Below are 16968 nucleotides of genomic sequence, written 5' to 3'. Positions count from 1 at the left end.
ACTGCTCTGATTTCCAGAGCATTGATCTGAAGGGTGGACTCTTTCCGAGTCCACGTACCTTGAGCCCTGTGGTGGAGAAACACTGCTCCCCACCCTGATAGACTCGCATCTGTCGTGACCACCGCCCAGGATGGGGGTAGGAACGACTTTCCTTTTGACAATGAGGTGGGAAGAAGCCACCACCGGAGAGATTCCTTGGCTGCCTGAGAGAGGGAGACCTCCCTGTCGAGGGACGTCGACTTCCCGTCCCATTGGCGGAGAATGTCCCATTGTAATGGACGCAGATGAAACTGCGCAAAAGGAACTGCTTCCATTGCTGCTACCATCTTCCCTAGGAAGTGCATGAGGCGCCTCAAGGGGTGCGACTGGCCCTGCAGGAGAGATTGCACCCCTGTCTGTAGCGAGCACTGTTTGTCCAGTGGAAGCTTCACTATCGCTGAGAGAGTATGAAACTCCATGCCAAGATATATTAGTGATTGGGTCGGGGTTAGATTTGACTTTGAAAAGTTGATGATCCACCCGAAACTCTGGAGAGTCTTCAGTGCCACGTTCAGGCTGTGTTGGCATGCCTCTTGAGAGGGTGCCTTGATAAGTAGATCGTCTAAATACGGGATCACAGAGTGACCTTGCGAGTGCAGGACTGCTACTACTGCTGCCATGACCTTGGTGAAGACCCGAGGGGCTGTCGCCAGCCCGAAAGGTAGAGCTACGAACTGCAGGTGTTCGCTTCCTATAACGAAGCGTAGAAAACGCTGATGCTCTGGCGCAATCGGCACGTGGAGATAAGCATCCTTGATGTCTATTGATGCTAGGAAATCTCCTTGAGACATTGAGGCGATAACGGAGCGGAGAGATTCCATCCGGAACCTCCTGGTTTTTACGTGTTTGTTGAGCAGCTTTAGATCCAGGACAGGACGGAACGACCCGTCTTTCTTTGGCACCACAAACAAATTGGAGTAAAAACCGTGGCCTTGTTCCTGAAGAGGAACGGAAGTCACCACTCCTTCCGCCTTTAGAGCGGACACCGCTTGCAGCAGAGCATCGGCTCGGTCGGGCGGTGGAGAAGTTCTGAAGAAACGAGTTGGAGGACGAGAGCTGAACTCTATCCTGTACCCGTGAGACAGAATGTCTCTCACCCAACGGTCTTTGACCTGTGACAGCCAAATGTCGCCAAAGCGGGAGAGCCTGCCACCGACCGAGGATGCGGAGAGAGGAGACTGAAAGTCATGAGGAAGCCGTCTTGGTAACGGTTCTTCCGGCTGGCTTTTTTGGGCGTGATTGAGTCCGCCAAGAATCTGAGCTCCTCTGATCCTTTTGAGTCCTTTTGGACGAGTAGAATTGGGACCTGCCTGAGCCTCGAAAGGACCGAAAACCAGACTGTCCCCTCCTCTGTTGGGGTTTGTTTTGTCTGGGTTGCGGTAAGGATGAATCCTTACCCTTGGAGTGTTTAATGATTTCATCCAAACGCTCACCAAACAATCGGTCACGAGAAAAAGGCAAACTGGTTAAGCACTTCTTGGAAGAAGAATCTGCCTTCCATTCTCTCAACCACAGGGCTCTGCGTAAAACCACGGAGTTGGCTGACGCCACCGCCGTACGGCTCGTAGAGTCTAGGACAGCATTAATCGCGTAAGACGCGAATGCAGACATTTGAGAGGTCAATGGTGCCACCTGCGGAGCAGATGTACGTGTGACCGTGTCGACCTGTGTAAGGCCAGCTGAAATAGCTTGGAGTGCCCATACGGCTGCGAATGCTGGCGCCAACGACGCTCCAATAGCTTCATAGATGGATTTTAACCAGAGCTCCATCTGTCTGTCAGTGGCATCTTTAAGTGCCGCTCCATCTTCCACTGCAACTAGAGATCTGGCTGCAAGCCTGGAGATTGGAGGGTCCATCTTGGGACACTGTGTCCAGCCCTTGACCACGTCAGGGGGAAAAGGATAGCGCGTATCTTTAAGCCGTTTGGAGAAACGCTTATCTGGATAAGCGTGATGTTTCTGGATTGCGTCTCTAAAGTCAGAGTGGTCCAGAAAAGTGCTTAATTTACGCTTGGGATACCTGAAATGGAATTTCTCCTGCTGTGAAGCTGCCTCCTCCGCAGGAGGAGCTGGTGGAGAAATATCTAACATCTTATTGATGGACGCTATAAGATCATTCACTATGGCGTCACCATCCGGGGTATCTAGATTGAGAGCGGCCCCAGTATCAGAATCCTGATCAGTTACATCCGCCTCATCACACAGAGAGTCGTCCCGCTGGGACCCTGACCAGTGTGATGAAGTCGAGGGCCGCTCATAGCGAGCTCGCTTAGGTTGTCTGGGACTGTCGTCCGAGTCAGAGCCGTCACCCTGGGGTGCATGTGACACCCCCGGAGCTAGGAAGTGTTCCAGCTGAGGGGGACCAGGGGGCAATGAATCAACAGTGCCCATGGTATGAGTTACTGGTCTAGACTGCAATGTTTCAAGAATTTTAGACATAGTCATAGACAATCTGTCAGCAAAAGCTGCAAACTCCGTCCCTGTCACCTGGACAGCATTCACAGGTGGTTCTCCCTGGGTCACCTCTAGCAGAGGCCCCGGCTGAGCAATTGCCACGGGGGCCGAGCACTGCACACAATGGGGGTCAGTGGAACCTGCCGGTAGAGCAGCCCCACATGCGGTACAGGCAGCATATAAAGTCCGTGCCTTGGCACTTTTGCTTTTTGCGGACGACATGCTGTTGTCTCCTTGAGAAATCTAAGGAGGGTATATAGCAGAAAACCACCAGCGACTGTACAGTGCAAAGTATTGCCAGCACAAAATACAAAAGTACACTATGGCACAAGTGGGGGAGAGCCCTTGAGGGCTGCTTACCGCCCGCTGAAAAGCGGGTGTGAGGTCGTAGAATCCCTTGTCTGGGTCTCCCAGCCTCCCCTCTGCAGTTCAGCGTGCAGGCAGGAATGGCTGCCGGCGTCCTGTGAAGAGGGGCGGACCGTGGGCGTGCCACAAACAAAAGTGCGGGAAACTGCGTCCCACTGTGCCTAGTGTAAGGGCTGGAGTATGTAAAACAGACTCCAGCTCTTAGCGCTGCTGGTCTGTACAGCGTCCCGCCCTCCTCCTGACTGGCAGGTCTGGGGGCGGGAACGATACGAACTAGGCCGCAAAAGCCGGGGACTGTAGTAATCTAGCGCGGCCGTCATATATGCACGGCCAGCGCGGAAGTCCCCGGCGCACCACAAATCCCAGCCGCGACGCAGTAAACACTGACCCCAGCGGCTGGATCGGCCGATCGTACTAAGTCTCCTCACTCAGCAGAGCTGTAGTGAGTAACGGCACAAGCGCAGCAGCGCTGTTTACCCCGGCGCACTAACACACCCAGCAATGCTGCAGTGTGCGTGCGGTAAGCACGGGGACACGGAGTACCTTAATGAAGCAGGGTCCTGTCCCTGAGGAAACTCCGCTCCGTATCCAGCAGGTCCTCCAGGGGCTGTGGATGGAGCACGGTCTCAGTGCCCGGAGACCGGTAAAGTCCCACTTCACCCAGAGCCCTAATGGGGATGGGGAAGGAATCAGCATGTGGGCTCCAGCCTCCGTACCCGCAATGGGTACCTCAACCTTAACAAACACCGCCGACCGCAAGTGGGGTGAGAAGGGAGCATGCTGGGGGCCCCCGTATGGGCCCTCTTTTCTTCCATCCGACATAGTCAGCAGCTGCTGCTGACTAAACAGTGGAGCTATGCGTGGATGTCTGACCTCCTTCGCACAAAGCATAAAACTGAGGAGCCCGTGATCCCACGGGGGGGTGTATAGCCAGAAGGGGAGGGGCCTTACACTTTTAAGTGTAATACTTTGTGTGGCCTCCGGAGGCAGTAGCTATACACCCAATTGTCTGGGTCTCCCAATTAGGAGCGACAAAGAAAATGGTGCTTTACTCCTCTCCAGGTCCAGCGCTGAGTCTTGTGTCTGTTATTATCTGCAGCCCACTATTGAGCTCATTGGCTCTACCTGAGTAGCCAGCATGAGTGCTGCAGGCAATAACCGACACTAGGAAAAGCTATGGCGCCTCAAAGCTGGACCTGGGGAGGGTGAGGAAAGTACTGTATAGTTTTATTTAAAAAAAACTAAACAAAAATGGGGCCTTACTTCTCCTCCCCAGGTCCAGCTCTGAGTCTTGTGTCTGTTATCTGCAGCCCACTATTGAGCTCACTTGCTCTGCACAAGTACTGCAGAATAAAGACACCAGGAGAAGCTGTTGCGACTGGAAGCTGGACCTGGGGAGGGTGAGGAAAGTCCTGTACAGTTTATTTTAAAAAAAACAAAAAACAAACTCCAACCCTGGGGATTTTCTGCATTACCCCTTTAATCACCCTATAATGCTACCATGGCGAAAATGAGACACTGCTCACTTGAAATCAGCGTTCTGTCCCATGTTATGGCGCGCCGAGTGGGAAACCTCCGCAATGATGTCCTATTCTGAAATACAGACCGGAGTGACCTCATATTCCGACCCACTCCACTGTTTAGAGGGTTTACAGTGGCCACTGACTATTAGTACGCAAGGCTGGGCTTGTGGATGCGCAGATTCCAGCGCATGCGCAGCAGATCTGTGGTGCCCACCCACCGAGGACGCAGGACGGAGCTCAAAATAGCCTACTAACGGATGAGGATGGAGAATGGAGGCTCGCCGTTATTAAAGGGGTTTTTCCCATATAGGGCATTTTATGCCTATCCATGATCGCAGGTCACCAGTATGGGGGTCCCGAGTCTTGGGTGGAGCATTGATAGGACACTTAGAATACACGCGATGGTGGCGAATGGGTTATTACATGGGCAAATGGCAGTAAGACCATTGACCTGGGCAAGAGCGGGGTTCACTCTGCCCTTAGCGTGCGTCTATAAAGAAAAGGAGAGATGTGAATGATGCAGCATATAAGTTATAGGAGGCGGCAATTCACCCGAGAACATGGCTTTATATCACCGGCAGATCCGGGGTGATAAGATAAGAGGAGAAGGGAGATTAGATAAAACCGGGGCCTGATGTCCCTGCACCTCCTGACCTCCCGCACCCTGCAAGCACCCGGAGGGTGAAGGCAAGTCTGGATAGTGTGAGGACACAACATCTTCAGTTTTCTATTTTTTTGTGTTGGAATTTTGAGCAACAAAAAAAAAAACAACAACACAGAAAACAATAAAATGTATTAAAAAAAAAAATATATATATATATATATATATATATATATATATATATATATATATATATATATATATATATATATATTTTATAATAATATATTAAAGATGTAGCATACAATAAATTAAATTCTTAGCGGTGACAACACAGATCATTTTTACTTTTCGATTTTTGCCAAGATGTTCATTCATTTTACCTTTTTTTATGTATTATTCAACCTACTCTTCATTTTCATTTTTTTTTTTTTTCTTTTTTGTTCCAGAAATTTTTTAATTCATTTTATTTTCATTTAATTTGTTTCTTATATAAGGGGATGGAGAAATACATAGATACGTAACTGGCCAGATATCTGATTTAGGACCCTATAGGAGCTGTCAAGATAGGCAGATGGAGGGACGGAGAGAGGCAGGGACAGGGAGACGCAGGGACAGGGAGACGCAGGGACAGGGAGACGCAGGGACAGGGAGACGCAGGGACAGGGAGACGCAGGGACAGAGAGACGCAGGGACAGAGAGACGCAGGGACAGAGAGACGCAGGGACAGAGAGACGCAGGGACAGAGAGACGCAGGGACAGAGAGACGCAGGGACAGAGAGACGCAGGGACAGAGAGACGCAGGGACAGAGAGACGCAGGGACAGAGAGACGCAGGGACAGAGAGACGCAGGGACAGAGAGACGCAGGGACAGAGAGACGCAGGGACAGAGAGACGCAGGGACAGAGAGACGCAGGGACAGAGAGACGCAGGGACAGAGAGACGCAGGGACAGAGAGACGCAGGGACAGAGAGACGCAGGGACAGAGAGACGCAGGGACAGAGAGACGCAGGGACAGAGAGACGCAGGGACAGATAGATTGGAGGGACGGATAGATAGATGGACGGATGGACGGATAAATGGAGGGATGGACAGATAAATGGAGGGATGGATAGATAAATGGAGGGATGGATAGATAAATGGAGGGATGGATAGATAAATGGAGGGATGGATAGATAAATGGAGGGATGGACAGATATATGGAGGGATGGACAGATATATGGAGGGATGGACAGATAGATGGAGGGATGGATAAATGGAGGGATGGATAGATGGAGGGATGGATAGATAGATAGATGGAAGGATGGATAGATAAACGGATGGATGGATTTTTTTTTTAGAAAAACATATAGATAGGGTTAGCTAAGTAGATAGATATTAAATAGACAGAGAGAGACGGAGATAGAAAAAAAACTATGAAATAAGATATAAGATAAATAGATTCTAGCTAGAGATAGATACTTTTATATGAGAGAGATCTCAGATGCAGAGACAAATAAATGGACACAGACATATACGGTAGATAGGAAGATGAATAGACAGAAATAGATAAATATAAAATTCTATGAAATGGAATTTTCTTTACTAAATAAAAAAAAAATGTTTCCCAGATTAGTAAATTCTTACTTGTTGAAAATAAATAAAAAGGTGCAAAAAAAAATCTCTAATAGTTTAAAAAAAAAAAAAAAAAGTTTCATCTGTCAGAGAGCAGCCAATATACAGTGTGTCCACCCATATTCTGTCCACCGCCATTAACTTGAGAACGGCGGCAGCTATAGGCATAGAAGTGGTGTCTAGGTATAGTAAAGTAGCCATGTGCTACGCAATGAAACCACCTATAGCACCACCTGGTGGACAACAACGGAGTTAGCATTTTTATCTCGAAAACGGATCGAGATAGAGAAAAACGTGAATTACAAAGTTGTAGGGCATCATCAATTCAATACGAATCGACACCATGCATACAGAAATGCTATGATATGAAACCCATGACCCCCCCAATACATTGAATGCTGGTCACGCATATGGCGCTCATTTAACTTTGATGCACAAAGTGGCCCCCGTCAGCTGCAATGCACATCTGGACTTGCTGCACGTTGTGCAATATGGTAGGTGACACGTTTGCACAAGCATCTGTGATACGTCGTCGTAGGTCCTGCAATGTTGGAGGAGGGGTCGCATACACCTGCTGTTTGATGTGACCTCACAGAAAGAAGTCCAATGGGGTCAGGTCAGGTGAGTGTGGAGGCCACTCCACACAGCCACCATACCCAATGACTTGTAGGAAGGTCTCCATGAGGTATCGCTTCACGTCCGCAGCCTTGTGAGTTTTACACGTTCTAATCATAGCATTTCTGTATGCAAAGTGTGGATTCGTATTGAATTGATGATGCCCAGCAACTTTGTAATTCACTTTTTGCTCTATCTCGTTCCGTTTTCGAGATAAAAATACTAACTCTGTTCTTTTCCACCAGGTGGCGCTATAGGTGGTTTCATTGCGTAGCGCATGGCTACTTTACTATACCTAGACACCACTTCTATGCCTATAGCTGCCGCCGTTCTCAAGTTAATAGCGGTGGACAGGATATGGGTGGACACACTGTATAAAGTGGCTATAAGTGTCTTTAATCAGCACGGCTAAAAATTGCCCTGATACGAGGCGCTCCACCATTTCTACATTCCTGAGCGGTTTTCGCCTCGGGCCCCATTCACACTTTCTTATTTCGGCCACTGCAGTATTTTGCCAGATCAGGTAAATGTCATGTACGGGGCACATACAGGGAGCCGCACCGCTATATCTGTGAGCTCCATGACGAAACTTTAAAGGGGTTGTCCAGCAGATAAAGTCTTCTCCTGGGTCATAACATCGCCTTCATCCGCCCCTTTTAAGTTGGCGTCTGGAGTGGACAGGTAATGGGGGCACTGTCGGCCACGCACGTCTCTGTGGGGGCTCCTTATTCTGGAGCAGATTTGGGCACGTTGGCGGGGACTCGGAGGATCTGGATCTCGGAGGATGAATCCATCTGTTAAGAAGTAACCAGCCAATAAGACGCAATCAGGCCAGGACTCACCTGAAGGCCAGATTCATGCGCTGGTAGCTGAAGTGTTCTGGAGCTAATCCTATCAGCACCGCGTTGGGACCGTCCGTGGCGATTCCTGCGAGCGGAGAAGAGAGAGGTCACAGCCGGGAGACTCTGCCGTAATTGAATTGTACGTGGCATCTATCATTTAGTCACGCTTCAGTACAAAGCCCAGGGAGGAAATTCTCATCAATGCAAAACCTCTAATTCTCGCCCCGGTATTAAACTCCCTGCCCTCCGTCCCATTATATCCATGCGTCAGATATTGCTGTAACCCTTTCTTTTCTGGTTCCTATTTTTTCATGTTCATTTTTAAAGCATGTGAGGCCTTCTTTTTTTTTTTTTTTGCAACAATATCCGCAGGGGATTTACTTGATTCAGATTTTGATTAATTTTTTTCCGATAAGCATCAGAAGGGTCACAATACAAGATAGGGAAAGACTAGAACTAGACTAACATTGCGTGTACAGCGGCCGATCAACAATCTACTACGCAAGTTTAATCGTTGTTCAAACAGGATGACAACACTTCCAGGAACGCAGGATGAATGTTATCACAATCATTCTGTGCCCCTAGAATATCATGGATCTCGGAATGTTTAAAGGGAACCTGTCACCAGATTTGTCCCTTATGAGCTGCGGCCACCACCAGTGGGCTCTTATATACAGCATTCCAGAATACTGTATATAAGAGCCCAGCCGCATTGTATAACATAAAAAATAAAGCGGTCGGTTCCAATGGGCGTCACTGCTCTGGGTCTGGCGCCTCGTCTCTGCTCAGGGCCGCCGTCCTCCTTCATTGCTTTGTGGAGATGCCGTGACCAACATCATCCACACAGAGGTCTCTATTTCGCTCCTGCGCATGCACACTTCTCTCTGTCCTGCTGAGGGCAGAGCAAAGCTTTGTAGTGTGCATGCGCGGGCGATCTTCAACCTTTCCCTGCACTTGCGCATTACAGTACTTTGCTCTACCCTCGGCAGGACAGAGAGAAGCATGCGTGCACAGGAGTGAAATGGAGACCTCTGTGTGGATGATGTAGGACGCGTCATCTCCACAAAGCAATGAAGGAGGACAGCGATAGAAGTAAGAGAGGAGGCGCTGGAACAAAGGCCAGCGACAACCATCAGACTTCCCCACAGGTGAGTATAATAAAAGATGATTTTTACATTATACAGATCGGCTTGAGCACCTATATACAGTATTCTAGAATGCTGTATATTAGAGCGCACTGGGGGTGGCCACAGTTTATAGGGGGACAAATCTGGTGACAGGTTCCCTTTAAATAGGAGGACATGGTGGAGAAGTGGGTCTTCTCTTTTCTAACAACTGGACCTTCAACTCAATCCCCCCACCACCCTCCCTTCTTTTGAAGTGCATCTACTCCACCTGCAACCTCCAAGTGGCCGTCACATACCAACCTCAGGAATGGTCGCTGCCTTTATTGACCAATTCACCACCTGGCTTCCTCACTTTCTCTCTACTGACAGTCTCGGTCATCATTATGGTTGACTTCAATATTATCACTGATACCCGCCAGTTGGCAGCCTCTAAACTCCTGTACCTCGCTTTAATCCCTTGGTCTTACTCAGTGGTCCTCCATATCCACCCACACAGACGGACAAACACAAGACCTCATCTTCAACCCCTTCTGCTCCTATCTAACCTTACAACCTCACCTCTCCCCCTATCTGACCACCATCTACTCACTTTCTCATGCATGCTCATGCTTGTCCTCTGCCTGCCCCTAAAGTCCAGCAGCTAGCACCCCCTAGCAGAAACCTCGCACACTTTGACACACATCCGCTTTCTGACTCTCTTCTACTGCTGTCCTCTACATATACCATTCGATTTACCTCTATATCTTCACTCCATGACACAAATGGTGTCCACGTTTTCTACAACTCCACACTGGCATCAGCTATTGACTCAGTCCCACCTCGTGCCTGGTAGAGTGCGACAAATCAATAGACAGCCCTGGCACAATAACCTCACTAAAAAGCTTTGGCAAGTGTCCAGGGTTGCAGATTGGCGCTGGAAAAAAAAAACGCACTCGAAAGAAGACTTCACCAAATTCCGACAAGCAACCCTCCCATTCAAGTCGGCTCTCACCTATGCTGGACAGGACGACTTCAAAACCCTCACATCTTCTTTATCCCACAATCCCAAACAGTTCTTCAATACTTAACTTCCCCCTTCGCCCACCTGTTCCCCCTCCGACCTCCCTCATCTCTGCAGAAGACTTTGCAGCACATTTCCAAAGCAAGATCAACCAAACAAGGCAAGTCTTTACTAATCAACCCCCACAACCCCTATGAATAACAGACCCCTGCCTTTCCCCTTAACCTTCCTCCTCACCATCACTGAAGGAGAGCTTACTCATCTCCTCTCCAAATCACGCTACACCAATTGTGCAGTTGACCCCATCCCACCTCGTGAATAACCTCACCCCCATGCTTATCCTGGCCCTAACCCAGGGGTGGGGAACCTCCGGCCCGCGGGCCGTATACGGCCCGTGACGACATTTTATGCGGCCCCCGGGCACATTCCCGGGGACCATTGTGCTTTGGTGGCAGCCGCACTTTTCCCGGCTGCCGGCCCTTTAAATCCCACTGCCTGATGCCCTGTGGGTAGATGCTAGAATGTATGGGCTCTCTCCAGATCCTGACTTCCAGGACCTGACTGCAGCCCATACATTCTAGGCTTATCCCCGGCCTGTGTGCTCTGGTGGGCGGGTAAGCAGCACGCTGCGATAAAGTCACACAGAAGAGCTGCAGCAGGTTTACCAGCCTCCCGAAACTGTGCTGTGTGTGTGTGACTCTCCCTCCCCCTCACTGCGAGTACTCAACCCATCGCTGCCCCCCCCCGCTCAGTGGTGTGTACCCCCTCGTACTGTGTGTACCCCCCAATGCTGTGTGTACCCCCTCGTGCTGTATGTACCCCCCAATGCTGTATGTACCCCCTAGTGCAGTGTGTACCCCCTAGTGCAGTGTGTACCCCCTAGTGCAGTGTGTACCCCCTAGTACAGTGAGTACCCCCTAATGCTGTGTGTACCCCTTAATGCTGTGTGTACCCCCTAATGCTGTGTGTACCCCTTAATGCTGTGTGTACCCCTTAATGCTGTGTGTACCCCTTAATGCTGTGTGTACCCCCTCGTGCTGTGTACCCCCTCGTGCTGTGTGTACCCCCTCGTGCTGTGTATACCCCCTCGTGCTGTGTATACCCCCTCGTGCTGTGTACCTCCTAGTACAGTGTGTATCCCCCAGTGCTGTATGTACCCCCTAGTGCTGTGTGTACCCCCTCGTGCTGTATGTACCCCCCAATGCTGTGTGTACCCCCTAGTGCAGTGTGTACCCCCTAGTGCAGTGTGTACCCCCTAGTGCAGTGTGTACCCCCTAGTGCAGTGTGTACCCCCTAGTACAGTGAGTATTCCCTAATGCTGTGTGTACCCCCTAATGCTGTGTGTACCCCCTAATGCTGTGTGTACCCCCTAATGCTGTGTGTACCCCCTAATGCTGTGTGTACCCCTTAATGCCGTGTGTACTCCCTTGTGCTGTGTACTCCCTTGTGCTGTGTACCCCTTAATGCTGTGTGTACCCCCTTGTGCTGTGTACCCCCTAGTGCTGTGTGTACCCCCTCGTGCTGTGTGTACCCCCTCGTGCTGTGTGTACCCCCTCGTGCTGTGTGTACCCCCTCGTGCTGTGTGTACCCCCTCGTGCTGTGTGTACCCCCTCGTGCTGTGTGTACCCCCTCGTGCTGTGTGTACCCCCTCGTGCTGTGTGTACCCCCTCGTGCTGTGTATACCCCCTCGTGCTGTGTATACCCCCTCGTGCTGTGTACCTCCTAGTACAGTGTGTACCCCCTAGTGCTGTATGTACCCCCCAATGCTGTGTGTACCCCCCAATGCTGTGTGTACCCCCTAGTGCAGTGTGTACCCCCTAGTGCAGTGTGTACCCCCTAGTGCAGTGTACCCCCTAGTGCAGTGTGTACCCCCTAGTACAGTGAGTATTCCCTAATGCTGTGTGTACCCCCTAATGCTGTGTGTACCCCCTAATGCTGTGTGTACCCCTTAATGCCGTGTGTACTCCCTTGTGCTGTGTACTCCCTTGTGCTGTGTACCCCTTAATGCTGTGTGTACCCCCTCGTGCTGTGTACCCCCTCGTGCTGTGTACCCCCTCGTGCTGTGTGTACCCCCTCGTGCTGTGTGTACCCCCTCGTGCTGTGTGTACCCCCTCGTGCTGTGTGTACCCCCTCGTGCTGTGTACCTCCTAGTACAGTGTGTACCCCCAGGTGCTGTGTGTACCCCCTAGTGCTGTGTGTACCCCCTAATGCTGTGTACACCACAGTGCTGTGTACCCCCTCAGCGCGGTGTAACCCCTCACTGCTGTCCGTGCCCCCCCTAGTGCTGTCTGTACCCCCTGGGTGATGTCTATGCCCCCCCACCAGTGCTGTCCGCACCACCTAATGCTGTCCATGCTGCCACCAGTGCTGTCCATGCCACGGTGAGTGCTGTCTGTGCCCCCCTTATGCTGTCCATGCTCCCCAGTGCTGTGTGCCACCCCTCAGTGCTCTTAACTCGCTACTGCTGTCTGTACCCTCCCACTGCTTTCTATGCTCCCCAGTCCGTGCTCTCCTGTTGATGTCTATGTTCCCCCAGACCTGTCTGTCTCCCTCGTGCTGCCACCCAGTGCAGTCCGTGCTGCCACCCAGTGCAGTCCGTGCTGCCACCCAGTGCAGTGCGTGCTGCCACCCAGTGCAGTGCGTGCTGCCACCCAGTGCTGTGCGTGTCCCCAGTAATGCCTGTGCCACCGCCAGGGCTGTCCATGCCCCCTACTGATGTATATGCCCCAGCCCCTCCTGTGATGTATATGCCCCAGCCCCTCCTGTGATGTATATGCCCCAGCCCCTCCTGTGATGTGTACTCCCAGTGTCTCCTGTAATTTATGCGCCCCGGCCCCTCCTGTGATGTGTATGCCCCCAGCATCTCCAGACAGAGACAAACCTGGAAAAGCAGCTGTGAGAAACAAGATGATCAATATCACCGAACATCACAATCGTACCAAAGAGAAGCAGCTCCGGCCACCACAATAGGGGTGAGTTAATTAATCGTTTGACCAAATATAGCAGGGTTATTTTTCAGGTTGATAATGTTGTGCGGCCCCCAAAGGTTAGTAGGAAATTCCAAATGGCCCCCGGCAGTAAAAAGGTTCCCCACCCCTGCCCTAACCCATCTGTTCTACCTACTATTAGCTTCTGGTACCTTTCCTTCTGCTTTAAAATTCCCAACAATCACATCTTTCCAAAGACGAAGTGTATTTCAGGTGTGCATTAATATAAATCCACAGGTGTGTCTCTAATTAACTCAGATGTTGCCAATAAACCTATCAGAAGCTTCCAAAGACATGACATCAGCATATGGGCTGTCCAATATTGTTTAAAGGCATAGTGCTCTTAGTGTATGGAAACTTTAGACTTTGTAAAAAGTAATAAAAATGCCTTAAAACCTTCACTCTCTCTCTCATTATTCTGGCATTTGGCAAATATAAATAATTTTGGTTCCTAATTGACCTAAAACGAGAAAGGTTTATTCTGATTTCATGTCAGATAGTGAGAAAAACCTGCAGATGTGTCTTCTTAGGTGGCGTATGTAAACATCTGGTTTCAACTGTAGGCAAGAAAAAAAAAAATGTCCTCAAAAGGTGGACAACCCCTTGACTGAAGAGGCGATATGGTAACAAACTACAGTGGAACCTTGGTTAACGAGAACAATCCTTTCTGGCAGTGTGCTTGTTAACCAAGTTACTCGTTCAGCAAAGCAAGATTTCCCATAGGAAACAATGCAAGCTGAGACAATTCATTCCACAACTTGTTAAATGTCCCATCCTGGTCCTCTATTGTGCCATTCCATACACGCACAAACACACACAAACACACGCACATATTATGCTCACCTTACCTTTCGTTCTATCGCCGGCCTCCTGGAACTTGCTGTTCACCGGTACAGGATGTGTATCGGCAACCATCGCGACGAGGGAGGAACTTCGCTGCCAGAGCTCTGACGTCAAAGGCAGGAGCCCCTTGCCTGATTGGCCAGCGCGTTGCCTTTGAGTAGCGGCTGACAGAGGAAGTTCCTCCCTCGTCGCGATGGTTGCCGATACACATCCTGTAGCGGCAAACTACAAGAACCATGAGGTCGGCGATGGAACGGAAGGTAAGGTGAGCATAATATGTGTGCGTGCGTGTTTGTGTGGATTGCAAGAACGGGTTAGGGTATGTGCGCACGTTGCGTACTAGCCCAGCACCGTAAAAGGTGCGCTTCAGAGCGCAGCTGAAAAGCTCCGTTCTGAAGCGCATGGTGCCGGCGAGAACGTGCGCTCTGCCTGCAGCTCCTGCCATAGACAGAGCAGGAGCTGCCGGCAAAGCGCACGGAAGAAGTGACATGTCACTTCTTTTTGCGCAGCGCTTCGGCAGTAGCCGAAGCGCTGCGCTCTAAAACGCCACGTGCGTTACGGCCCCTGCACAATCTCCACAGACTGTGCAGGGGACGCAGGACGCATGCAGTTACGCTGCGCTACAAAGCGCAGCGTAACTGCATGAATTTACGCAACGTGCGCACATAGCCTTAGAGCGCGGTGGATGTACGGAACCGGAAGTGTGTGCGGTGAGTATTTTGCTCGTACAGCAAAGCTTTCTCGTAAACCAAGTTACAAATTTACAACAAGCTTTGCTCATGAAGCAAAATACTCGCTAACTGGGTTACTCGTAAAGCGAGGTTCCACTGTATGTGTTTATTGGTGAAATCGTTTACACGTAGTTTGGGGCCAGTGTACTGGATATAATGACCACCATCCATTACCTTCAAAATCGGGCAGGGCGCTATCGTCCACCAGCAGCATGGGACGGACATCTTTCTGCTCCAGCAGGTTCCTTGCTGCCGTCAGAGATGTGAAGATCTCGTCCTCGCTGATGTCAAATTGCAGCCTCCGCAGTCTCTCTAGCAGTGTCCTCTTACACTCTTTGGTCGTATTGGTGACAAACCGTATAGTAACAGGAGCGGCGCGCAATCTAAAAGGGGGAAACATAACAAGTGACCCAGTAGCAAGTGGGCAAAAAACAAAACACGGTCGTTCGTTCAGCAACAGCGCCACACCTGTCCGCAGGTTATGCCTCATACTGCACCAATAGCGCACCAATCACCAGGATTTTTGTATATAACCTAAAGCCAGTGGCATACTGGCACTATCAGGCTGAGTCTATACATACCTGTAGTGGTCAGCTCGAATGTTTAGGTTTTGAAATCCAAAAAAGTAAAGTTTATAAAATCAGAAGCTTGTTGAGTGACAGCAGCTGAGAAGCAGATAATATCTGGGGGGTATTCATAATTATCCCCTGCCCCTGTTACAATTAGCATAAGTATTATACAAACGACTCACTTTGTCTGTTGCAGGACCTGTGTGAGGTCATACCCATGTGACCTGGTATCCGGCTTTGTTTGGCTAAGCCCCCGCCTCACCACAGGTCCTGCAACAGACAAAGTGAATTGTTTGTATAATACTTAGGTTGAGTCTAGAATGTACGGGCTGCAGTCAGGTCATGGGCGTAACCGGCTTAGTTGATGGGCGTGGTGATGATTTTTCCTGTCCACTATAATCATGCAGACTTCGCCCCCCCCCTGCACCCTCACCATCTGGGGGTCTTACCCCCAGACCCCCACTTCTATTATAATCAACTCTATGCCCACGTGGACTTAGAGAAAGAATGTTTATTCCCTCTGGAAACATCAGGCTGCATTTTGAACACGTCCCATCACATGACAAGTTACATCATACCGGGCAGGAGCCCGTACATTCTAGTATCTACCATAATACTTATGCTAATTGCAAAAGGGGGAGGGGACAACTATGCATACCCCCCAGATATTATCTGCTCCTCAGCTGCTGTCACTCAAGAAGCTGACAATTTTATAAATTTTACTTTCTTGGATTTCAAAACCTAAACATCTGAGCTGCCCACTACAGGTATGTATAGAATCAGCCTGATGGTGCCAGTATAGCACTGGATTTAGGTTATATACGAAAATCCTGGTGATTGGTTCCCTTTAAGTAAATTGGCTGAGCTGTAGTACCACACACCACCTGTGGACAGGCGCAGGGCTCTCTTTTTTTTTCTTTAACAAAGCAGCCATTTTTTCTAATTCTTTGAATATGATTAGAGAAGAAAACATTATACAATGTCCCCCTACCTCTTCAGAGCCTCCTGAGCTCCGGGTATAGCGGTGTCCTCAACATGGAGGGTGCCACTTAGATCCACCAGCACAGCCTTAAGGGCACGTCGAGCAGCCATTCTACAAAGAGCAAGCAGGTTTATATTTTACTTTTTTATTTTTGGCTTTATTTAAAAACAAAAAATAAAAAAAAATATATTATAGTACTATTATCTAATGTATAAAGCTGAGTGTGTGTGTGTGTGTGTGTGTGTGTGTGTGTGTGTGTGTGTGTGTGTGTGTGTGTGCGTGCGTGCGTGCGTATGTGTATGTCCGCTAAAGGAATCCGCACCATTGCATTTACAATCACAAAATTTTGAATTTTGCACAGACACCTCATTTGACGCAGGGAGCGTCATAGACTATATTTTGAGGGGAAAATTTAACCCGCACTTTACAGTGAAGGCCGCTTTACACACTGTGATATCGGTATCAATATCGCTAGTGTGGGTACCCGCCCCCATCTGTTGCGCGACACGGGCAAATCGCTGCCCGTGCCGCACAACATCGCCCAGACATGTCACACATACTTACCTGCCCGGCGACGTCGCTGTGACCGGCGAACCGCCTCCTTTCTAAGGGGGCGGTTCGTTCAGCGTCACAGCGACGTCACAGCTGCGTCACTGAACCACCTCCCAATAGAAG

At 49.9% G+C, this 16968-nt stretch overlaps 1 protein-coding gene across 2 annotated transcripts in view; it reads right to left on the bottom strand.

The window, feature by feature from the left end:
- HDHD2 (haloacid dehalogenase like hydrolase domain containing 2) overlaps window positions 1–16968 on the bottom strand; it is a 28009-nt gene that overhangs the window by 7583 nt on the left and 3458 nt on the right. For both annotated transcript variants that reach the window (XM_075327377.1, XM_075327369.1), the window contains exons 2-4: window positions 16303–16404; window positions 14917–15125; window positions 8055–8139 (exon numbers count right to left, since the gene is read on the bottom strand). In XM_075327377.1, the coding sequence (XP_075183492.1) occupies window positions 8055–8139; window positions 14917–15125; window positions 16303–16403 (395 nt within the window). In that variant the 5' untranslated portion in view covers window position 16404. The remainder of the gene's footprint in view (window positions 1–8054; window positions 8140–14916; window positions 15126–16302; window positions 16405–16968) is intronic.

The sequence above is a fragment of the Anomaloglossus baeobatrachus genome, chromosome 1, assembly GCF_048569485.1.
Source record: "Anomaloglossus baeobatrachus isolate aAnoBae1 chromosome 1, aAnoBae1.hap1, whole genome shotgun sequence".
Taxonomy (NCBI): Eukaryota; Metazoa; Chordata; class Amphibia; order Anura; family Aromobatidae; genus Anomaloglossus; species Anomaloglossus baeobatrachus.
Note: the sequence above shows the minus strand (reverse complement) of the source record. Positions and strands in the feature narration are given on the sequence as shown.